Here is a 24,247-nt window from a genome sequence, read left to right as displayed (position 1 = left end):
AAGGCTTCCTCTGCTTGATTTAGCACATTAACTGCCATAATTTTACCTTATCCTTTTTGTCCATTTTACCAGAAGAAAGTTGGTTCTTCATTAAATAAGACTCGTCTTTTATCTCACTATCATCTTTAACTGCAAAGAAATTCAAATATGATGATGACATAATTAAACAAATATCATAATCTTGCTTTTTTACGTCTAAAGGACCGCCAAGTGGTCTCTGCCATGCAGATTTTAACCAAGAAACTTTCAATTTACACTATTACAAGCAAGAACTATAATAAGCTCAGCCAAAATGCCATATCTATAATAATACTATATCTACTAGAATCACCTTAACATAGTAGGCTTTACTAGGTTGACCTGATCTCACAAAATCTTACCTTTAGTACTCTGATTTTAAAGCTGACTTCTACAGGTGATGTAAAACTAATGTGAGTCAGTCACATTTCTAAGTTCTGCTGCCTTAAGTTTTTAATGAGTACAATTATTTTGGAGGGAAAGCTTGAACAGACTTGGAAAAATATTAATTTAGGTCTAATTCAGATAAAAATCGGTTAGCAAAACAAACAAAAATTATGCTTATGAAGTTAAAAATAAGTTACAGCTGTCACTCTGGACCACCTTCCTTTCAAAGGAAGTAAACTGATAACTTACAATTTGTGTGCCTAGCTTCGGATTCTTAAAGTTACTACTTAAATAAATAAGCATTTCTTTTTCATCAGCAGGCGCTGTGTTTTCCTAAAAAAACATCAAATTTTGATGTGCTCAAGAAATTATTGAAAGCCAGTGTGATTTTCATGGAGTCACACCAAACACAAACTGACAATTTAAATGAATTCTAAAGATCTGATAACCAAAAGGGGAAGTCTACATATCAACCACATGCATACATTAAAAATATAAAAGACTATTATTGGACAAATTCAAAAATGAACTTACGGTAAAAATCTAATTTGTTTATAAATACATTCCACACTATTCATCTATTAAGTTACAGTAGCTACTGTACAAAATTCACAGACCATTTTAGTATAATTGTGTTTTATTCTTCTGTGATGACCTATAAACCATACCAGAGGTTTTTCTTAGTTTGTCCATGTCTCCTTCTAAAAATAGAGCTGTGAATTTTACCTTCTGTCAGTTGGCCTTTTTGTATTTTCTTGGACATTGTAACTTGAATTGATCGTTGTCCCTCCAGAAATTATTGCAAGAACAAAGTTTGATACAATCCTGTGCCTACTCCACAAGCAACCAGGATGATCTTTTTCATGTATCTTAAATTTGATCATTATAGATTTCACAGGAGAAAAAAAAAAGAAAAATCAAATACAAAATTACACTTTAGCTGGAAAAGGAGATAATAAAATATCTATGGATTTCAAATTGACGGTGTATAACCTAATATGGATAGTAAAGCTAATGAAAAGCCCGAATGTAAATAATGAATTTTTGTTATCTAGATGAGCTGTGGTTTGGCATTGCAATTACGACAAAAAAAAAATCCCAACTTCCAAGGAGCTAACTATCATTTTGGGCAATATCTATGAATAGCAATCACTAACTTATAACTTATATGCTCTGTTATTTTGTGAACTGCTATATCAACTGGAAGGTATATACGGTATCATAAAAATCAAGGTTAATTAGTTGTAAAAGTAGGAACAAAATGTTATCACAGATTTACTTTCCAAATGTATTCTTGTGCTATATTTTTCCCAATTTCTGACCAAGTTGTGAAAAGAAAATCAAATCTGTTAGTCATGATCTTTGAACAATTAATTTATTGACAGTATTTTTTATCACAACCTTGCTTTACATCTCAATTTGGGGTCACCAGCAGTTGCCATGTAATGGAATACAAAAGAATAATTCAGTCCCGTAAAATTCTGAATTTTCAAGACTTGGTCAAGTTTGATAATTATTGGTGCTTTCTTGCTTTGTTTGTTCTCTAATTAGTAGAATGTAATTTGTTTTGTTTTGTTTTGTTGGATAGTAGTTAGATAATGTTTTGGTGTCATTTTAATTCAAAACAAAAAATAATAAAATACAATAATAAACTATAATGCATCTTGTTCATCTGAATCCCCAAATGTAAAAATCTAGGGGAAGTTGGAAAAAAGGAACACAACAAGAGGCGTATACCCTCTTCAAGCCTTCCACTCAATCAAACAAATTCCAAATCAATTGTTGAATATATTATAAAAAATACAACTGTTTATTTGCAAGAAAACTCCAAATTAACATTATATTAAAGATTTTTCTCATCAGGTTAGAGATTGGAGTATCATACACAAAATATAATAATATAAAAATTATTATAGACACAAGGGATTTCTCTCATATAACACTTTCCCTAAGCAGACTTAAATAAGGGGTTTAAACCCTGCCACTAGATCTGCTACTGATTATTTGAGAATAGCATTTACGGACTTCTTGTAGCCATTGAAAATTGATGTTTTTGCACCCTCTGGCAATCTTGTGCTTATTACCTGATTTAGAGCTAGGGGTAGTATCCGCATCTTCTGTTCCATCATTGCTGCGATTGCGGGAAAAGTTGGCAAGCAGACTTGTATCCGCTACAATAAAAGAAAAGCAAATAATTAGAAATAAACTATCTATGGAAATAAACTACTTACAGATATCATATCAAGCCCCTTAAAAGTTTAGAGATTGTTATTACTTTCAAATAATTTTTGGGCCACTCAGCACTTTTGGATCCAGGCTCTTAAAAACAGGGTGAACTAATGAAATAATGAACATGAAAAGGAGTGGATAATACAAAAACATGCGCCAGCAATTTATCAAAATGGAAGTCCAATGGCCACCAAATCCCCCGCTCTGGGGATACATTCTTGCTTGGCTATTACACTATTGCCATATATGGTTACATTATTATAGCTTCATTATTATAGCCTACAGTGGCCAACAAAGTTTACTTATTACAGCAATATGTAAAATGCTTTGATAAAATCAAATCTGAAGCTTGCTCTGATGCTGAATTCAATTTTGAATAAAGCGACTAGGGGCATTGTGGTGTCTATACAGTGTGAAAATACTTCTCAATAAACTAATAAACTTGGTGCTTGTTCCATCATAGAATGCAATTTTCAATAAAGCATTGAGATTGAATAAGAAACGTTTGCATGTCAACTTCATCACCTGATTGTAAATCTCAAACATTTACGGATCCTGGATGGATCCTGAATTTAACAAATTCTAACCAATAGCATAAAGAATTATGTATACATTTCTAATCACTAGTAGATTTTGACCCAAGATAAAAAATACCAGGCTCAAAAACATAACACATAAACAAAGCTTTTCAAGAGTCACAGACCAAATCAATTTACTTTCACATGCACAATTAGACCTGGGCTTTAGAGCAGCATAAGATCTTAACCCCTAGGTATTGATATCACATCCTTTCTAAATTACTTGGGCCAAAAATTTACTTTTTAGTCCTTAATGGAACAACTGATGAGTCTCTAGGCCTTCATCATTTGACCAAAGGAATCGATTTAATATGAAAGGAATTTTGGCAACTCTAGCAAACCTCTTATGATAATAAGATAATTATGTTTTTCAACTTGATGCTTTTATTCAATATATTCTTAACCTTCAGTTCAATCAATTTTTCACATTATACAGTATTTTAGAGTAACACCTTTAGTCCCTTAAATTTTTTTAACAATGAAGGATCTATAAAAAGGCATATATGAGTTAATTTTTTTCAGTTTTTTTTTTAACATATGAAATTGAGGAATGATGGAATTAAATGCTGAAATAGCTCTATGAATGACATTACTCAATATGAAATATGAAGGCTCCTACATTTCTGAATAAAAATATATTTTTCATGTAGGGAAGAACACATGTTTGGTTTGAGTTCTCAAATTTTGGAAAAATTCATTTGAAAATTCAATAGAAATACATATACTTTACAGCCCAGGTATAGAAGATGTGCCAAGATAATACACATCTATCTCATTACAATTTAATAACATCATGAAAGGGACCAAAAACCTCATTTTAGTGAAAGCTCTAGTAAAGCAAAATGTTTATGTCTTTGAGAATGGAATATGAATGCAAGATTTAACACTAGAAGGTGTGTTTTAGGCTTGAAGGCTTGTTTTATTTGGAAAATTAGACATTGAAATTCCCATACAAAAATATGAATACATTTGGATTAGAGCAGGTACTACTGGTAGCCATAAAACTTGGTTAAAAATAATTATCAAAATAATAGAACTGACCTGATACCACTTCAAGCTAAAAATCAATTCCATACTTCCTGTTTTTTTTCTCTTCACTCTCTTTTTCTCTCTTATGAATGACATGGCACAAGTCACAATTCAATACCATGTAACCAATTTACTAGTAGCTACTGTATTTTTTAATTCACAGAAGCTTGCATAATATCAAAAAATTGCATTCCTCTAATAACTGCGAAATGGTATTTCTTCGAGACGTCATACAGTATAATGAGGCCTGAAGGTATTTTGACGGAAGTAAAAAAATATGGAAATTTTTGAAGAATTTCTGTACAATATAATGCGTTCCAAACAAGTAGGTAAAGCATTATTCTACAAGTGCAAAAGTTGCAGATAATTGTGTATATTACCCAACAAAACAGAACTTCTCACCTAAACTGAAAGATCGGCCGAATTTCTTTGTTCTTTTCTTGGACAACCATTTCGTTTCTTCTACAATGTCGTTTTCAGCCATCGTTGAGATATAAAAATGCAGAATACAAAGCACTCTTGCACAAGAAAAACTTGGATTAATTTCTGGAGATATTCAAAGATGAAATCTAAAAAAATCCGTTTTGGCCGGTGAGATCGTGTGTAGCATAGACGGGAGATATAGCACTCCGAGCGAAATGCATGTCTCGACTGACGAAACGCTGTGTCGCAATACGCTGGTAACGCAAACTCAAGAGAAATAATTTATTATGGATTATTGGTTTATAAATATGCGGTTATCCATAGCCGGTGAGCAATAATAACATAAGAATTCGCGTTGAATTGCAAATCGCGTCAAAAGTTCTTGATAAACACAGCTGAAGATACGATATGATTTTCAACCATGACCTCAATGGCAATAATAGGAGACATTATCAATATTTGACAAAACAAGACAAGGACAGACAAATTTCTGGTTCGAAGAGAAAGTGTTGATTCGCTATAACTGGATTTGTTTGTTTTACTAACCCGAATAATTATTGAATTTGTTTGGACAAGAAAAAAAATTATTTTATGCCGAACTCAAGTTGCTAAACAACTTGCATGTTCCTATGCCTTACTTTAATATTTTTTTAGAGTTTATATCCGAATTAAATAACTATTACTAAATTGGATGGTTGGCTGAAAGATCAGTTACCTTTAAAAATTCCTTCAAGTTGAGAAGCATATTTTGACCAATTTCAATGCTAAAATAAAAGCAATATTTGGAAGAAACTTTGTCTCGATCAAAATAACTCGGACCGGAAACAATAAATTCACCACACAGAGCGATGCGTATTCTGATCTTCCCAAATATAAAAACCACAATGGATTTCAAAGAAATAATTATTAGATTGCCTACAGGGATCTTATAAATCATTTCCTTTCTTTTTTTTTGTCTAATTTTCATCATTCATGAGCTAAAATCGATTCCCAGCCATCGCTATACGTTGGTGTTGACCTTTAGAATATGGCGTTATACAAAGCGATCGGAATACAAAAAAAGGATTTGAACCCATAAAATGCTCACATTAATACCTCTTTCATCAGTCCGACGAATACTCATTTCTATCAGTCGTCCATTTGCAACAGAAATTTCTAAATACCCCAGAATAAGCCCACAAACACCTCCCTATTCTTCCACTCCGTGACAAGGTACAAAATGGCCGTCCATGCATACGAGTATTAAACGAGTAGAGGCCGAATGCTAAACGAGGAATTATCGATGGCCATTGTAGCTACCCTTCCCTTGTTATGGTAAGAATAAAATCAACTAAAGATAAGTTTTCTTGAATAATAAAAAAAAATTTGAATAGTAGTTATTATTTGTTCTTTATTTGGCAATGATATTTAAGCATGAAGAGAAAGTAGATTTTCGATACTTCCGACAAGCGAATGTCAATCATACACGAACCGATCAGGTGATCTCTTTCGATCTGGATCATCAGATTTCTTTGACGTGAGGTTTTCCTCGATAGAACCACTCGGGATCTATAAGCCAGGTAATGACAATCTTGTGGAAGAATGAGATCCGACGCTGCGCAACGTCGAGCGAAAACTTAGAAGAATTCTAAACAAACATGAGGCCATTTTGCTCTCTTAGTTTGTTCTTTACCTGCGTTTTCTACTAAATCCTCGTCCCGTTCATCGTCTGAAGAAAACTGAAATACAAGAAGTGAAAAATTATACAGTTTGATATAAAAAAAACCTTAAGATATACATACTGCGATTCTACACAGGTTTTACTAGAGGTCGCCCTTTGCATCTATTATTTTGCTGCTGAAAATGTCAAAACATCGTATTATTTGCGCAAATACCTCATCAGAATCTACGTTGCAACTTGGAAATGGATCTGTCATAGTTATGGTAGGACTGAGAATAGTATCCACTTCTGGTTCAATGCGTACGTTTTCGGCCATTTCAGCAGTTGATGCGAGCACAAGCTTGAAGCAAGTTGCTAAGCGCCTCGCTTGGATACACGCAGTATGGTAATCACTTCAATCAAACCGAATCGAACGTTGCCCCGAAGTTGTGATGTACATTTGAATCAATTTGAAATAAGCAAAATCGCTTTAATTGATACTTTAAAGATGTTACTCAAAAATATTTTTATGCTTATATTGTAAATAAGTATATTTAAAACCATCAGAATTACGAATCCCACCCTTTGGGGGAAGGGTGGTATGTCTATAATTCGTTTTCAATCTTTTTATCTGGCAGCGACAATGATGGCATTTGTTTTTAGCAACCTCTCCTTGCCCCCACAGACGACATCGGAGATTTATCTCCCTCTGCAAGTTGGAAAAATCGGATTGCACACCTAATATCAACGATGTATTGAGTAAACCGTATTGTAAGTAGGGGGCGGGGTAAAAGGGGAGGTGGTACCTCACGTAACTCGCATCCCCCTCCCCTCTTGATACGCACTGAACAGGGGATGGAAAGGCCTTGCGCGAGCCGAGACAGGTGGCGGACTTGCTGTGTATATCTAACCGCGCGTAGCCTAGGAAGTGCGCACATGGTCAATGCTTGTCAAACAACATGGCCGACGACAGTACCTAAGGTGAGTTGTAACAAAGATTTTGCTGAAAATGCACACATTCCTCTCACGTTTTGATTTAAAAAAAATGCCACAGCATGTCGGCTCTGCTATCATCTTTAATTCTGTGGGGTTGATATGGTTGATCGTTTGCTAGTTTTGGCTAATTTTCGCATGATATGTGTTGACCTACTGCACGATGTGGGAATAAGCTGAAGGGCTCAATTTCTCACAGAAGCACCATCGCTTGTTGAAGTGTGTAGCATGGAGCTAAACCCAGCTACTATCGGCCAGTCGTCGACTCCCAGTAATAGCAACGGCACCATCCCTCCGCCAGTTGGGGCTTTTAACGGAAAGTAAGTCAATACCACATGTGCATTGCACTTAAAAAATATCAACCACATGGCTGGGCGCAATAAATTCTAACTTTGTTTTATTCATTTTATATGTTTACTTGCTTCATGTGAGTGCATTGTGAGGGTACTGCTTTATTTATTTATTTATTTATTTATTTATTTATTTATTTGACTTGGTGTCGAATGAGACCATAAGCCGAAACCCCTGAAATCCTGTGAAGCCTAGTATCATTTATTATACTCTATTAAGGTGGGACGTTAGGGAGATCTAACTACCACAATACCACATAAACAGCATACCACACAGAAGGATGAGGTTTTGAATAGCATGCCCAACACCCTGACATTTCCCAGGTATCCCGCTAGATCATCACGTACAATAGGCAAATTCCGTTTACCGCAGGAGTAATTAATACTGCAACACAGCAATATTTTTTTTTTACCGCAATACGGCCATTTGAAAAGCAAAATCTCATATCTCGTAGTAATTTCAAATACTGCATCACCACATGTTTTTTTACCACAATATTTTACCAAAAAGGCTAATACCGCAATACTGTAAACCCAAACACCTCCCCATATTACCAGCTTTTGTTAGGCCTCATTGGCCGCATTAAATCACCTATCAATGTTTGGGGGAGGTGCGGCAAGGAGTGGAGAATTAAAATTTTTGTGTTTTTTTCATTCCATTTCCCGACCCTTGGGCCAAATTTTGGAGCCAAATTTTGTGGACTATTATTACCCTGGGCTATGTTATTGTGATCAAATATCCCTTGTCAAGGGCATAGGGCAGGAGAAATATAGAGATAACATAAACTATATAACAGTCAATAGCCAATAAAGTGAAGAAGTAATCAGGCATCTGTAGTGTGCACCAAACTAATAGATCTCTACCCTCGGAAAAGATTAATTCAATAAACCTCTCTCTCGGGATAAACACGAACATCAAAATCCCTACCTACGGGCAAGTTTACTCTTAAACCCCCACACCTTTCTGCCCCTCCTCTTCCGCCCCCGTCCCCTCCCCTAAACCAGCATGTTTGCTTGTAATTTCATTTCTGATATCATGCAAATGTTATTCACCATTTCCTACCATAATACCCTTGTGAAGACCCAAAAATGAAAAGAAATATAAATAATAGGTAAACTTTGTGCTAAATCAGTGTTGCACAGCTTGGCCTAAGAATGCACAATGTAAGAGAAGGGTTAAACAGATGTTACTGGGCCTAGCTTGCTAAGAATGCACAATGTAAGAGAAGGGTTAAACAGATGTTACTGTAGCTGTCACTTGCTCGCAGATTAAAATGCTAAGAGATTAAGACTTAATTTGCCTCTTGTGTTTTTTGTCAATCCTTACACTTTTCAAAGGAGGAGCGTCACAGTAACTCGCAAGTGGGGAACCCTGCATACTATTTTTCAAAATAGCCAATCAGAGATGTCCATTATACAAGAGTATCATGTAACAAAGATTGCAAGAGAATCGCGCTAGTTAATCGTACTGTTTGTTTTGACTCAAACCCCCTGAAAAATATCTTATTTCTTGATGAAATAAGCGTCTTTATGTTTTCAGCACTTGGAGAGGTCCCTGGAGACCATATCAAAGACTCTAAGGCAATGTTGTGGTTCGTATTTGATGTTTATTTCGTTGTCAATTCCAGAGTTACGCTTTGGAGCTTTGAGTGGCTGAACAGATAAATTACACTTCCCTCTACTAACAAAATATTCTATTTGCCGGTTATTCTTCCAAGGTGATGACTTTGACTGTGACTAGGAATAAGCAGAGACCACCAGTAGCAAAAATATCCGAGATAAAGAGGAGATAAGAGAGAGAGAGAAAAAGCAATACTCGAACGGAGAGAATGATGTATATATACATCAAGTTGTGTTTACATATGCAATAAATAAACCTTGTACTAAAAGTCTTACCAATGATATTATTCTTGTCAGCATTGAATATTCGATTACCCTAAAGATACTGAGTACTTGTTTCGATCCAAATTTATGCCTGATTTGACTTCAATAGTGATCGCTGGACCTCCGCTCGCTTGCTAAACCTGACGAAGGACTCCAAATTTCATCTCAATGATTTTTTAATCAGAAAACGATAATCTTTGAAAATATAACGCTAGCTAATAAGAAAAAACATTGTTTGTAACAGAAATTTGGATTTAGCTTTCGGATGGGCAGTAAAACAGAGATAATTTTGAAGATTTATCAGCAGCATTTTTCCCCCTTCTAAGAGATCGATCCGAGCTATTTGTTTCAGAGGGCTTGAAGGCATGACGCTCCTCCTTTAATTATCTGCAACTCAGCATCAACAAAGTTTTCATAACAATGGAAAACTACCCACGTTGACTGTGTAGTACTCTCAAACTACATGCATGCACTACACTTTCTCACCAAAAAATGCCCACATTGATATTAAGGTTATTCAGGGTTGTACTCCACCTTCCATTCAAACAGTTTTTAGATCAAATGTTATTTTTATTTTAGTCCAGCAGAACAGCTGGAAGCCAATGATGAGGATGCTCTTGCTAATTGGAATCCCATGGCTGAGGATTATACAAATGCAGCTTTTAACGCTTATGCTGTGCCAACCATAGCAGAGCTTAAAAAGCATATCCCAAGGTATGGCAGGATGCATAAGAGTAACTTGTACTCAGTACCGAGTTAGATTAGAAATCTCTCACTTTATTTTGTTAATGTTTAAACAAATGTAAATGTGCTTGATGAATGTAGGAGGCCAGGTTTTTTACTCTCTTTCTACGAAATTCCTGAGCTTACCTTAGCCTCTAACTTGAAAAGTGAAACCTTCTGAAGCAAAGCCTTTTAAAGGCCTGGGTTTTTTTTACTTTAATACTGTTTAAGTTTCAAAGTTTATTAGAAATAAAACTTCCCAAGACCCATTTATTATTAAGTCTGCTTCTCAGTCTACTGCTGAAGAGAATAAATAAGTATTATAAGTATCATATTACATTATTATACAGTATTATATTACAGTCTGATTCTGTGGCTGTTTAATTGCACAATTGTGACCTAGGCTCTTCAGATTCCTGTTAAGCACAAACATTTTTTCACATTCTTTACAGCTTAGCAAATGAACACCTTTATTCCTGCATAAATGTCCTTACATGTAAGATTCCCTGTGACTAATACAATGTTTATTTAATTACCTAAACTACTCTGTTTCACAGAGGCATTTAACATACCTTTTCAACCTTGTGTTGATTTATACCTTATTTACTTACCAACTGCTTCAACATTCTATATAGAAAAGGAAATTTAACTTCTTTAGAAGACCAACCACAGTGCAGGAGTGAAGATGGTGATGTCCGCCTGTTTATTAATGGGATACCAACATCCATGACACAAGTGCGTGCGTGCATCAATATTGCATATTGAGTATTTATCTTCCTTCAAGGGGCATCAATTTACCATGCCTTTATTATGATTTATGATTTTTTATATGCCACAGATATTTTTTTAATGAGGTTAAAAGTGTTATTTGTTGTCTACCTTTCTTTACCTTATGTATGCCATCATCCCTGTTATCATCTTATCTTCTGTATTACCATTGAGGTAGTCTGTAAACAGATATATTTTTAATGAGGTTAAAAGTGTTATTTGCCTTTAATCGAACAGTCTAACTTTCTTTACCTTATGTATGCCACCATCCCTGTTATCATCTTATCTTCTGTATTACCATTGAGGTAGTCTGTAAACAGATATATTTTTAATGAGGTTAAAAGTGTTATTTGCCTTTAATCGAACAGTCTACCTTTCTTTACCTTATGTATGCCACCATCCCTGTTATCATCTTATCTTCTGTATAACCATTGAGGTAGTCTGTAAACAGATATATTTTTAATGAGGTTAAAAGTGTTATTTGCCTTTAATCGAACAGTCTACCTTTCTTTACCTTATGTATGCCACCATCCCTGTTATCATCTTATCTTCTGTATTACCATTGAGGTAGTCTGTAAACAGATATATTTTTAATGAGGTTAAAAGTGTTATTTGCCTTTAATCGAACAGTCTACCTTTCTTTACCTTATGTATGCCACCATCCCTGTTATCATCTTATCTTCTGTATTACCATTGAGGTAGTCTGTAAACAGATATATTTTTAATGAGGTTAAAAGTGTTATTTGCCTTTAATCGAACAGTCTACCTTTCTTTACCTTATGTATGCCACCATCCCTGTTATCATCTTATCTTCTGTATTACCATTGAGGTAGTCTGTAAACAGATGAATACATTCTCCTGACTGATAAACCTGCTTTACCTTCATTTCTAGGAGGGCCTTAGAGGACTGTTTGATAAGATAGGAGAAGTTGTGTACTGTCGCGTGGTGCGACCCCGGGAAGCAGATCAGCAGACCACATTTGGGTAATGAAAACTGTGGATGTCAGTTGTGTTTTATTTGTGCCGAGCACGCAATCAAAACTCAACATTTATCTCTTATGAAAACTGCTTATTTTTATAGGTTTGTTGGTTTCTCTTCTTATCGTGAGGCAGAGCATGCAATTCGCAAGTTTGATGGCTTTGATCTAGGACAAGGCCTGAGACTCCGGGTGCAACTGAGTAAAAAGAGAAAGAGTGATGGACTTGACAGGATCTTTCCTGATAACATCCCCCTGATAGGACATAGTGATGTTGCAGGGGAGGCAACTAGCGAAGAATGGGAGTTGCCTAGGTATTTGCAAGTTTTGATTGTGCTCATGACATTGGGAAAAGATTAAAGAAAACTAGTTAATTTTAAAACCTACACAAAGCCCAGTTTTCAAATTGTCAATTAAACTTTTGAGCCTCATGCAAACTCTATATGACAGCTTTTTCTCTCTGGTCTTCAAGAGTTTCTACTATATATTTACATTTGTCATTTCTTTCCTATTTAAATCAGGGATTTCGTTTCCTTTTTTTAAAATGATTTGTGAACAAACCCTGTTGTGACAGTGGGTTGCCATAAACACCACCATAAAAATAGTGCTCATGTCTGTGTTTGTATATTTAGCCAACCAACATTACGGAAACTCACTGTTGAGGAACTTGACAGAATTACAGCTGAAGGTGAGAAAGCTGCACAAGCATTTGGTCAAGCAGACCAACAGGTAGCACCCTTGCCGCAATTCCAGGTTCCAGGAAAAGCAGACCAACAGGTAGCACCACAAACCAAAGCACAGCCTGAAGTTGAAAAACCAGGTACAGTAAACACTTCTTCAGCATTCTAAAAGGTTTATATTAAGCAACATGGTTAATATAGGTTTAATTCTAGCTATCATAATGTTATTGTACTGTAATTATACTCGTGTTTGATGAATGGCTCATTGTAAGCACCCGGAATGGAGGAGTGGGAATTTGGAAACCGAGGTATTTCTTGTGGTGCTATTTACTGGACTGCGGGCTTTGTCACACCACTTGCTACAAGCACCAGAGCGCAGCGTAGATTTCGATTCCCACCCTCCCCCCCCCTTGCACAAAAACTTGGTAATTGTAAATAAGTTACCTTATTACGCGAATAGGGAGATATTTCTGGAAAAGTATATACTTTATGTACTCATACTTAACACTCTACCTTAATTTGTTAATAAATTACCAGGAAGCCCAAATGCAGCGTCTGCGTTGTTCATGTCTTTTAATGACTAGCGCAGGATTTAAAAGATTTTAAGGAGCAGGCCATTATGGGTTTGGAGGTGGTTTAGGTTGCTGAAGGTTTCATTTTCCTTGTGAATACCCAAACAATAACAATATATTTTCTGTCTGGATAGAGATGGTGAAATCTCCAGAGAAGGTGGCTTGTTGAGACTGGCAGCCAGCATTTTTTTCCTGTCGATTTTAAGTTAATACAGTGAATATGTATATACTCCTTCATTAAAATTTATGCAGTAAAAACCAAATTGCAGCATATAATACGTTATTATTGAGATAAGGAAAGCCTCAAAGATTTAATAGTATTTTGATTTAAGTCTTTAGTGGGACCATGAAAGAGGTCCCAGTCACAATGCCATCTCATATAATCATCTGTCATTCACATGCAATTTCAAAAACTGTGATTTGTTTCTTAAAAGTATGAACATAGGGTTGTAGCTATGTTTCAATTAATGATGTGGTGATTTTCGTTTCAGCTGAGAATAAAATGCCTTGCACAAACTGTGGCAAGCTTGGTGGCAAAAAATGCACAGCATGCAAAATCCCTTACTGTAGTCGCAAGTGCCAGCAACAACACTGGCCCCAGCACAAGACCACATGTACCTGGAAAATATCTACCACCTATACTCCAGAGGCACACAGCACTGAAACCAGTACCCAGAATGTTAGTCAACACAATGGCCACATAGACAGCACCATTAGTACAAAGGGGAATGACCAGCTCTGCCAAAGCGACACCTCAGGTGCTTCCACTCCCAGTGCACCAATTTTGGTTAATGGTTTCCAGGAAAGCTCACCACGAACTTCTGACAGTCAATCGGATCAGAAACCCTGGTCATCTGAAATCCAAACTCCAGGTAGCTACAATGGTGCTGTTAACTGGGATGAAATGGAAATAAGTAACATTGACAAGTTTGCAGATCTTCTTGGTATCCCTGTTCCTCCAGATGAAGACAAGCCAGGGTTACCTTCCATTACCGATGCACAATCACCTGTGCAAGGCTCTCTCAATAGTCAAAATGCTATCAGCCCAGTTACCACCCCTACAGCTCCAGTGGAAAGGGAAGAAGGAAGCAGAAGTCCTGATCACGCTCTGTGTAGTAATAGAAGTCCAGTTAGTAGCCCTCTAGCACACACTACTCCTACCTCCACTGTTCCACGGGAGCATTTAAAGAATGCTAGCCCAAGCCAGATAGTTGAGGAGCCAGTGTCACTAGTCCATGATGTGCCTACAGAAGATCGCCATAGTCCTGTCAAGAGTTTTGGTGGCAATAGTCCAGTATCTAGGGTAAAAGAAGAAATACCAAGGGCTTTGATCCCAAGTCCAAATACTGCACCAAATATGCTGACAAGCCCATCATCAGATACTCCTTTTTCTGAAGATAATTTTGAAGAACATAGAATGTCAAGCCCACAAGTACGGGAAAGTACTTGTTTGTCTCAGCCTCAAGTCCCTTCGACTCAACAGCAGAAAGCAATAACTGGAAGCCCTTTACTGTCACAAAGAGTTTCTCCGCATCAATTTTCTGTGAGCCCATCTCATGGAACTAAGGCAGCCAGTCCTCCTATGACAAGTTACTCTTCTACGGGTGTACACTCCAAGTCACCTTTGGCATCAAGCCACTATGACCTTGAAGGTACTGTGCTGCAGCCTATGAAGTCACCATCACAGGTATTGCAAACACCCCCCAAATCACCTGTCAGCGTGCCCCAAAGATGTAGTCCAGCTAATCTTCAGCAAAGAGGACCTGCTGAAAATATAGATCAGCTACCAAGACCTAAACCTTACAAGCGCTTCTATGCTAAGGATACTCCCTATGAAGGCACTCCAAATGGGCCGTTTGGAATAATCGCAACAGAAGTGGAGTCACCTACACTGTTTTATGTTCAAGTGTGCGAAGAAGAGGCAACAAAGCGAGTACAACAGCTGTTCTTCGCTCTACAGCAGTATCAAGGTTCCCCTTATGACAACTATGTCCCATCAGCAGGCGAACTTTGCATTGCACAGTTTACTGAGGACAACAGTTGGTACAGAGCCAAGGTAATCTATATCGGCAACAACGGATTGTTTAGGGTGTTATATGTGGACTTTGGAAACAGTGAGGATATTGAGGCAAACAGGCTGCGTCGGATCACAGAGGACTTAGCACATATCCCTATCCAAGCCTTGAAATGTTCTTTGGATTTCAAAGATCCAAAGCTTACGGCTAGGGAGTGGACAGCAGAGGCGATCAGCACCTTTAAAACCTTGATTGTTGGCAAAAGGCGTGAAGCTGAAGTAAGATCACAGACTGGTGTGATGACCAGACTTGAAATCTTTAACATTGATGGACTGGCTAAGCTGAGCGAATTCTTCTGTGATGAGAGTTTTGCTGTCAAGGCTGTCCCGGAGAAGGATGGAACCACAAATAAGACACAGAAGGATGGAGCCACAGAAGAGTTCACTCTGACAACAAACACAGAAAAAGTCTTGACTCTACCACCAACACAGGCTTCAGCACAACTCCTAGAAGCATCACCTCAACCCAGAGAAGAGCTCAGCGAATCACTTGCTTTGGATATCCCATTAGAGGGCGAATCAGCAATTGAGTACTATCTAAGACAGCAGCCGGCAGATGACCATAGTCAACAAAGTAACGTAGAAGAGCAGGCAATGGCCGCCACCCATAATCGCAAAGTGAATCAAGAAAGTAGCACTCATGACCACCACATGCCTCGAGATGTCCGTGAAACACGCTCACCCCTTACATCTACAAGTGCTGACTCGTGGCTAGCTCTAAACCCTGCATTTGAGGTCTTGATCATGCATGCTTCAAGCCCATGGAAGTTCTTCGCCAAAAAAATGGATCCGAAATTGGATGCAGACTTGGAGAACTTGGAAAAGGAGCTCGGAAACCACTGCAACACCACTCCAAATCAACCTGACCTGAAGCTGGTACCTGATCAGCCGTGTGCTGCATTTGTGAATAATTCCTGGCATCGCGCAAAAGCCACTGGGTTGCCGAGTGCTGGATATAATGTGTACCTCGTGGACAAAGGAATGACATACGTGGTTAAGAATGACTGTATCCGCGACATGCCAGCAAAGTTCCTCAGCATGTCTCCCCTGATTATGAAGTGTAAACTAGCATTTGTGCGGAAGCCAAAGACTTCAAATAAGTGGTCTCCAGAAGCCAAGAACAGATTTGTTGAGCTTGTCTTGAACAAAAAATTCCTTTGCCGAGAAATCACTGATGTTTATGGCAGCCATATTGTGGACCTCTTAGGTGATGGTGAGGAATCTGGTGCTGTGGCTAAGGTGCTTATCAGCGAAGGTAGGTCAAATTATTTAAGGTCGTTTGTTAGTAATTCTTTATAGCATTTTTTTTTCCAATTTACTCGTTACAAACTTGACGTCTAATAGTCTCAATTTCATTCATGTTTTGAGAGGATAATATTTAATCATCCGTATTTGATGTGCTACTGTTTTATTTTATTTATCGGTAACCGATTAAAAGTTATTTAACATATGAACAGACCAGTCAGTGTATCTGCCTTCTCTAAAAAAAATTGAAGGATAACGCAATGTTACCTGTTATAAATGAAATAAAACAGTAGCCCATTAAATATTATCATCCGAAAACATCAATGAAATCGGATGAGATTTGAGACTACTAGACGTCAATTTTATAACCAGTAAAAAATGAAAAAAAATGCTATAAAGAATTACTAACGAGCCTCCTTAAACATAACACTAATTGCAACTTGTTTTCTTGCGGCTAATGGATAGTGCACCAGTTGGATAATCCCAGCCCTACCCTTAGTGCGATATGAAACAAGCTACCACACATGACGATTCTGTCATGTGCAGTTTGTATACGTAGATACTGCTAGAACCTCTTCAACAAGCGATGGTGCTTCTGTGGGAAATTGAGCTCTTTTAGTACCTCTACATCATGTAGAACGTCAAAACATATCAAAGGAAAAAAAGCAAAAGCTATAAATGAATAACCCTATCAATTTCCTGATTGATCATGCAAAAAGTCCCAACTCCTGATGGTGCAAGTATACCTTTAGATTTATTATTCCCTTAACTCCAACTATTTTACTATAGGACTGGCTGATCAGTACACCAAAGATGTGCCCTTTAAAAAACAGCAAGTCTCAAGTGTGGTTGCTGCCAACATGAATGCCTTATCCACGCCTGGCATTCCTGTTGAAGGTTCCCTTGTCAAAGTCATCACCACGGAGGTCATCTCGCCCTCCCATTTCTACGTGCATGTCTGTGACCACAAGACCCAGCAAGACCTGCATGACCTCACTACAAAGATGAACGCGCATTACAACACGGCTCCTCCATCCACCCACTGGCAGCCGCATGTTGATGAGCTTTGTGCTGCGTCAACTAAAGGCACCTGGTCGAGATGCATCGTTGAAAACGTCATGCCTGGAAGAGCTGCAAAGGTTTTCTTCGTTGATTATGGTAGGTGACCGTGATAGGGCTTATCTGTAGAATAACTAAAGACAGAAATGACAGGAATAGTGCAAGCAGGGCTCCTTACATAAGTTTGTAAATCGCAATCTACAACACACACCAAATGCACAGGGTGTGTTTACATGACGCCGGATCGACTTTTGATCCGGGGTGAACTCACACCGTTTTTTTTTTTTCAGTCCCCCTCCTGTACACCTGTATTTTGTAAATCCTTGTTTACATGTTTCCGCGACAAAACTGAAGTCGTTCCGGATCGAAGTTGCACCGGTTCTCGCTCCGTATCGAAATTTCGTTCTGGTGCGAGAATTTACTCACATTTACTCGCGGTATCTTGTAAACGCGGATCGAAAGCTCAATCCGGGGCGAGATTGCCGGTCGAGCTGCCTGGAACGAGTAGCGAACGCGTATTGATCTCCAAATATCCAAGAATGCCGTCAGGCATTTCGCCATGTAAACGTGTAACGAAACTCAAAGTCAACCCGGAACGAAACTCGATCCGGTATCATGTAAACAGCCCCACAGAGCCAGCGAACAGGAAAAACACCATAGGCAACAAAAATATTGTAAATGTAATCACCAACATTAGGTTCTTCTATGTAGACCTGACATCCAATTTGTTAAATGCTATACTTTCAACTTGGTCATAGGTAACACGGAGATGGTTGGCTTACCGGCTCTACAGCCCCTTGCTGAGCAGTTCACCACGTTACGGTATTGTGCTGTCAAGGCCTCTTTACCATACCTGACTTGGAACGAGGGCACTGACTGGTCTAGCAAAGCCATCGAACTCTTCAAAGCCAAGCTACCATTGTCTTGTCCTGTTAATGCAAATGTCATCAAGAAAGGGAAGGTGATCGTGTTTCTGGAAGTGATCGACTCCACATCTCAGCGATTTAGCCCTGTTTCACTGCTATTGGTTGAGCAAAATGTCGCCAAGTGTACTCTAACGGGAGGCGTGGACGCATATAGACGCAGGTATGCTTAGGAGATTTTCGATTTTTTGGAGTTTTGGCGTGCTCATTCATTTATTCAAGATTATCAGTTATGATTGAAAACAATAAATCACTTGAAAAACGGGAATAAATTTGAGGTAAGTTTAATTTATAGTGACAAAGTCATTAAGGTTATCCTGGTCTATGAACAATGAATAGTAACATGTTTATGCACGTGTTGACAACTTGTCAAGTGGGCGGGGAAAGGTGACAAAAAATGGCGACATCCCATGAACATGACAATTTATGGCTTAATCCAATTGAAATAAAAAGTACTGTAAGATAAAGACTAATGCTGTCATTTTGGTCCTTTGCAATGTTTTGCAGATTCTTGAGTAATACATCTCGGAGCAGCCAATCCACTACAAAGTCTCCTGACACTAAGACTCGACCGACTGCTATCACATCAGCAAGGCTACCGCATCTCAAAAAGCATTTTACTGGACTAGTAACAGAGATAATGAACCCGGGCGAGTTCTACATCCAACTAGCAGACCTGCAAAGTGCACAGAAGCTGGTAGCGTTGTCGTCCGACATGGATAAACACTACAAGTCAACAAATCACGTCGAGTTTACCCCAGAGGTGAAAACAGTGTGTGCAGCAAAGTACAGCGAGAGTGGAGAATGGTATCGTGCCATTGTCGAGACCCGTAATCCAGATAGGACAGCCGGTATTTTCTACGTGGATTTTGGCAACCGTGAGACACTTCCATTGACAAGTTTGCAGCCGTTAAAGGAACAGTTCTCACATCTTCCTCACTACGCCTATCGCTGTTCATTAGCCCATGTGCGTCCTCTTGATGATGCTTCCTGGTCGGACGAGGCGGTAAAAGTCTTCAAAGACAAAGTACCATTGAATAGCCAGCTTGACATAAAGATTTTGTACAAAAATCCAGAATTCTTGGTTGTCGATCTCTATGTTGATAAAGAGCAAGTAGGCAGAACGCTTCAAGAGGCAGGACTTGTTGGGTTTTTCAAGAAAGGGCGTGAAGCTCCTACAAAACCAAAGGATCCCAAGTTTGACATCCAGAGGACTGCCGTGGATTCTGCAGTTTTACCTCCCCCAAAAGAAGAATTTGATGCGATAGTAACTGAGATCATCAGCCCAGCGTGTTTCTACATTCAGACTGGGGTAGAGTTACTTAAACAGCTAGACGTGCTATCGGCCGACCTTAACAATCATTACAATAGCGTTGGGTACCCATCTTATCAACCCTGCGAGTTCAGTATGTGCGTGGCGCCATTCGGGTCGAGTACTGACTGGTTCAGAGGTTTTGTCGAGTCTGTAACACCCAATTGCACTGCCCGTGTTTACTTTGTGGACTTTGGGAATACTGCTGATGTGCCTATTTCTCAACTCCGCCCGATTGACGACAGGTTCTCAGCCCTGCCATACTGTGCTCTGAAGTGTTCGCTTGCGTACATATCACCGGTAGGCTCAGATGGCTGGAGTGAGGAAGCAGTCTCGCTCTTAAAATCTGCGATCCCATTGGAGAAGGTTCTAAAGATGAAGCTTGTTTCAAAGAAAGAAGATGGTCTTATCGTTTGCGTCAGCACGGAGGGAGACAATGTGTCAAACCTACTTATAAAGGGAGGACTTGCGGGTGACATCACTAGTGGCAAACTAATATCGAGAGGCGACGATATCAAGTCACCAAGAGAGAAGATTTCTAAGAGAGGTAGTAGTAAAAACCATGAGGTTCTGAAAGGTTCCTTTTCCTCTGCGGGATATGGGAAGGAAGGTGTGTCTTCAGGAGCACAACATCAGCAAGGGGCAGATGTGCCCAAACAGGCTACCAATGAAACTCCCAATCGTCACCCCGAAATCAAACCACAAGAACAGCACCTTGGTGGAGAAGGACTGCAGAGACCAACTAATCGTCACGAAGCGGTAGATGCTACTCAACATGCTTCAAGCGAGGTTCAAGTGTACAACACTGTAGAAAACCCCCACACTAAATTTCAGGCAACTGTCATTACACCGGAAATAGCAAAATCAGCTCCTGTCTCCATCGCTGCCAACAAGCCGTTTATTCGACCATCTCAAGACCAACAGGTTATGCCCCCGCTCATATCTGGCATTCAAGCCATGTGTGAAACGTCGCCTAAAGAACAAGCCATTGCGTCTGCTAACCTCCCAGCAGTCGGAGAAACCTTCCAACTCATTGTAACAGACATGAATACCCCATCTGATTTCTCCATCCAAATAGCTGATTTGGAAATGGCACGGAGTCTCGCCGAATTGACAAGAAACATGGAATTTCATTACACCAGTACACAGTATCCCCCATTCTATGCTGTACCGGGAATGATATGCGCGGCTCAGTTTACATTGAACAACAAATGGTACCGTGGCTACATCGAGAGTTGTGATGGTGGAATTCAAATCTATTATCCTGATTACGGCAACACCGAGATCATAGATGTCTCTCGCCTTAGGCCTCTAGAACAGAACTTCTTGTCTCTTCGCTTTAGTGCTCTGAAGTGTGCCTTATCTGATATGGATGAGCAAGAGCAGTGTGGGTGGACGCAGGACACAGTCCAGCACTTCAGATCAAGCATCCCACTATACTGTGTTCTTAACGCAAGTATCGCCCGCAAAGAGAAGGACCATCTGGTAATAGACGTTGTAGTGGAAGGAAGAGGTTCTGTGAGCGAGCTACTACGGAGCAACTACGCTAAAAGGCAGATTGTTCAGGTGATTGATAGTGATGCCCACTTACCACTCAAGCTTAACAACTCATCATCCCACTCAAGCCTTGACAACATACCAAATACAGGTCAGCTCTCCATGGGCAAAACTTTGAAGACACAAGTACCTTTGGATATCCCGACTGAAAACCTAGTACTAAGTAGACTCCCCTCAGGGGACTTGGCCCCAAGGGATTTCCCCTCAAGAAACCAAGTACCCGTGCATGTTACACAGCCTCAAGCGCCAACTCAAGTTGCCGTCCCTGTGCCATACAGACCTGTTCTCATCAGTGCCGTTCCCCAAGTTTCTCTGCCTTCACAGGAGTTCTTCTCGGTCTTGGTATCTGACATCAACTCATCGGGGGTATTGTCTTTACAGATCATCACTGTTGAGAATGTTCGAGGCCTGCTTAAGATGTCCGATGACCTCAACACACACTGTGGGAACGTGGACCACGAGGTATACCATCCTAACGTGGGCGAGATGTGTTGTGCGTTATTCAGCGAAGATGGGTGCTGGTACAGGGCTGTTGTTGACCAAGTGCTACCTGACAGTCAGCGGCAAGTGACATTCGTTGACTTTGGGAACCAAGGTGTGTCAGCACCCCAATGTCTGAGAAGGATTCCTGATATGTTCCTGAATCTACCAAGACAGGCGCTCTCTTGCACATTGACCGGGCTTAATCCAGGAGAAATTCTTGATGAAAAGATAACAAACCACCTTCAAGTAAGGGCTCTAAACCAGCAACTTCTTGCACGTGTCGTATCATCAGGAGAATCCGGATTGTGTGTCGAGCTCTTTGAAGACAACAACTCTAGCCCGGGGGCACACATAAACAAAGAATGTGTGGACCTTCTACCCAACATCCAACTAAAACCGGTTGTCGTCTTCCCTCAGCAGTCAAGCTTTGAAGTTACAGTGTGTGAAGTCAGGAATCCTAGTGAAATCTGGGTTCAGCAAACAGAGACCCTCCCTGCGTTAGCGACTCTGATGGCTGAGATCGCAAGCTACTGTGATGGTAAACCAACAGGTCTACCTGGTCCCCCTGCTCAAGGGGATTTCTGTCTAGCCAAGTTCAGCTTTGACGATACTTGGTACCGTGCTAAGGTCTTACATTGCGACAGCAGTTTTAGCATCACGGTACAGTACATCGACTATGGAAACTCTGAAACTTTAATGCTGGACCGAGTGATGGAGCCGCCTTCGCAGTTTCTTCAGCTTCCTCCCCAGGCTCTGCCGTGCTACCTTCCTGGATTGGACTGGGGCGAAGCAGCGAGCGAGTGGATTCAACAGATTGAGAATCGCCAGCTGATTTTGAAGGTGATCGAGCGAAGGGATGATGCCATTGGAGTAGAGCTTGAAGATCACGGAGTTGAAGGAGGACCGGTCAATATAGGAGAGTTCTTGATTGACTTTGGTTACGCCACCAAGAAGGGATACATCTGAGGCGATCACAATTGAAAAAGGACTGGTCGATATAAGGGAGTTGCTGGTGGACTTTGGTTACGCTACCAAAATGGGTTTGTTCTGATGCGATCACTGTTTAAAAAGGACAGTCAATATGGGGAAGTTCCTGGTGGACTTTGGTTGCTTGACCAAAAAGGACTAACGCTAAGTTCAACGTCGTATTATCCATGAGCCGTATTCAATGCAAACGAATCGAGTCGATTGTTTCATCTTCATTTGCATGCATTTTCGGGGGCGGAAGATGAATTATGAATTATGGCTGTAAAATGATTGGGAATAATGAATTATTGGTTTCAAAACTAAAGGAATAATGAATTATAAAGTTTATCCAAAGAATAAATTATAAGAATAAATCCGATTAAAAAATCAGAATTAAGAATTATGAATTATTGATGTCATATATGATGACATGAATGATGAATTATCGAAATAAAATAAGCTGGAATAATGAATTATGGCTTGTAAATAATTCATCTTCATGGCTAATACGACGTTTAGACTTAGCCTCAATCGGAGACAATCACTACGCAATTTCCCAATAGATTTATTGTTCTATTGGGGATAGGGAAATACTTATTAGTGCTGAAACATTACTAAGTAAATTCAAAATCCGTTCATGAGCGTCCACTGCCTCAAAGGAAAATGTATTGATGTATGTTCAGCACATTTAGACATGTAATAGTCAATCAGATAATATTACCGATACATAATTTGGAGAACTATACAATATGCAGTAAAGATCCGGCTATCGCCCGTATTATCTTACCCGGATGAGTTTACAATCTGATAGCCGTGCTGTAGTGCTGCTACCTTCAACGGGGCTCTGTCCACGTGTACACTGTGCCTGTCGAGGGCGTACCCTTGATGGCAACAGGGTTTCTCGCACGACCTGACATTACCCCACGCTATGGACTGCCAATGTTGGTATCACCACATGAAACAACGGACGTGAAATCGTTGCCGGGGAAAAAGGACGCCAATGCGAAAAAACACGTAGACCATACATTATTATGATATGACAGATTTAAAGTCAGCTATTCTGAATTTGGTCGATGGGTTTGAAATGTGATAATGCTTGATCAGTATTACTTTTATTGTTACGTTTTGGACATATAGTTAATGAAGACGTTATGAAATTCCATGCTACATATCTACCCAAACGGGGGAAAAATTTTAAAAAATAAATATTGGTCAATCACGTTTTTGAATGGTGGATGTTTCCCAAGTTTTCGCCGCGTATAAAGGGCCAATTGTGCCAAAGCTTTTTTTCAATGACAACTCATAGTTGGCCAATGGTAGTTAGAACAAAATGTTATGAAGAGAGAAGTGTTTTGATTAAAGCTGCGTTTACTCTTGA

General features: G+C 39.3%; 2 protein-coding genes and 1 long non-coding RNA gene across 8 annotated transcripts in view; 1 reads left to right on the top strand and 2 right to left on the bottom strand.

Moving 5' to 3' along the window:
* Positions 1 to 6,706, bottom strand: part of LOC5507337 (oxysterol-binding protein-related protein 8) — a 19,311-nt gene extending 12,605 nt beyond the window's left edge. The window contains exons 1-4 of one of the 5 annotated variants that reach the window (XM_048729648.1): positions 6,539 to 6,706; positions 6,337 to 6,382; positions 2,490 to 2,576; positions 47 to 129 (exon numbers count right to left, since the gene is read on the bottom strand). In XM_048729648.1, coding sequence (XP_048585605.1) covers positions 47 to 129; positions 2,490 to 2,576; positions 6,337 to 6,382; positions 6,539 to 6,640 — 318 coding nt within the window. In that variant the 5' untranslated portion in view covers positions 6,641 to 6,706. Of the gene's footprint in view, positions 1 to 46; positions 130 to 2,489; positions 2,577 to 4,643; positions 4,934 to 5,751; positions 5,936 to 6,336; positions 6,383 to 6,538 lie in introns of those variants that run through there. The other 4 variants (XM_048729649.1, XM_048729652.1, XM_048729651.1 and 1 more) reach the window with 4 other exon arrangements.
* LOC116614675 lies at positions 6,122 to 24,247 on the top strand. Of its 2 annotated transcripts, none has more exons than XM_032375910.2 (12): positions 6,122 to 6,223; positions 6,989 to 7,284; positions 7,496 to 7,616; positions 10,110 to 10,244; positions 10,889 to 10,988; positions 11,914 to 12,005; positions 12,103 to 12,312; positions 12,631 to 12,818; positions 13,742 to 16,579; positions 17,359 to 17,727; positions 18,387 to 18,714; positions 19,059 to 24,247. In XM_032375910.2, exons 3-12 carry the CDS (start codon positions 7,525 to 7,527, stop codon positions 22,867 to 22,869), a joined length of 8,163 nt encoding a protein of 2,720 aa, XP_032231801.2. In that variant the 5' UTR covers positions 6,122 to 6,223; positions 6,989 to 7,284; positions 7,496 to 7,524; the 3' UTR covers positions 22,870 to 24,247. The 2 variants fall into 2 exon arrangements, with proteins under 2 accessions (XP_032231801.2, XP_048585604.1); XM_048729647.1 differs by lacking the exon at positions 6,122 to 6,223 and adding an exon at positions 9,187 to 9,238 and having other exon boundaries at positions 7,269 to 7,284.
* LOC125568119 lies at positions 11,485 to 11,859 on the bottom strand. Its single transcript, XR_007312110.1, has 3 exons — positions 11,798 to 11,859; positions 11,667 to 11,724; positions 11,485 to 11,593 (listed from the first exon to the last, which is right to left on the bottom strand). It is a non-coding gene; the product is annotated as an uncharacterized LOC125568119 (long non-coding RNA).

This window comes from Nematostella vectensis, chromosome 6 (assembly GCF_932526225.1).
Source record: "Nematostella vectensis chromosome 6, jaNemVect1.1, whole genome shotgun sequence".
Lineage (NCBI taxonomy): Eukaryota > Metazoa > Cnidaria > Anthozoa > Actiniaria > Edwardsiidae > Nematostella > Nematostella vectensis.
Note: the sequence above shows the minus strand (reverse complement) of the source record. Positions and strands in the feature narration are given on the sequence as shown.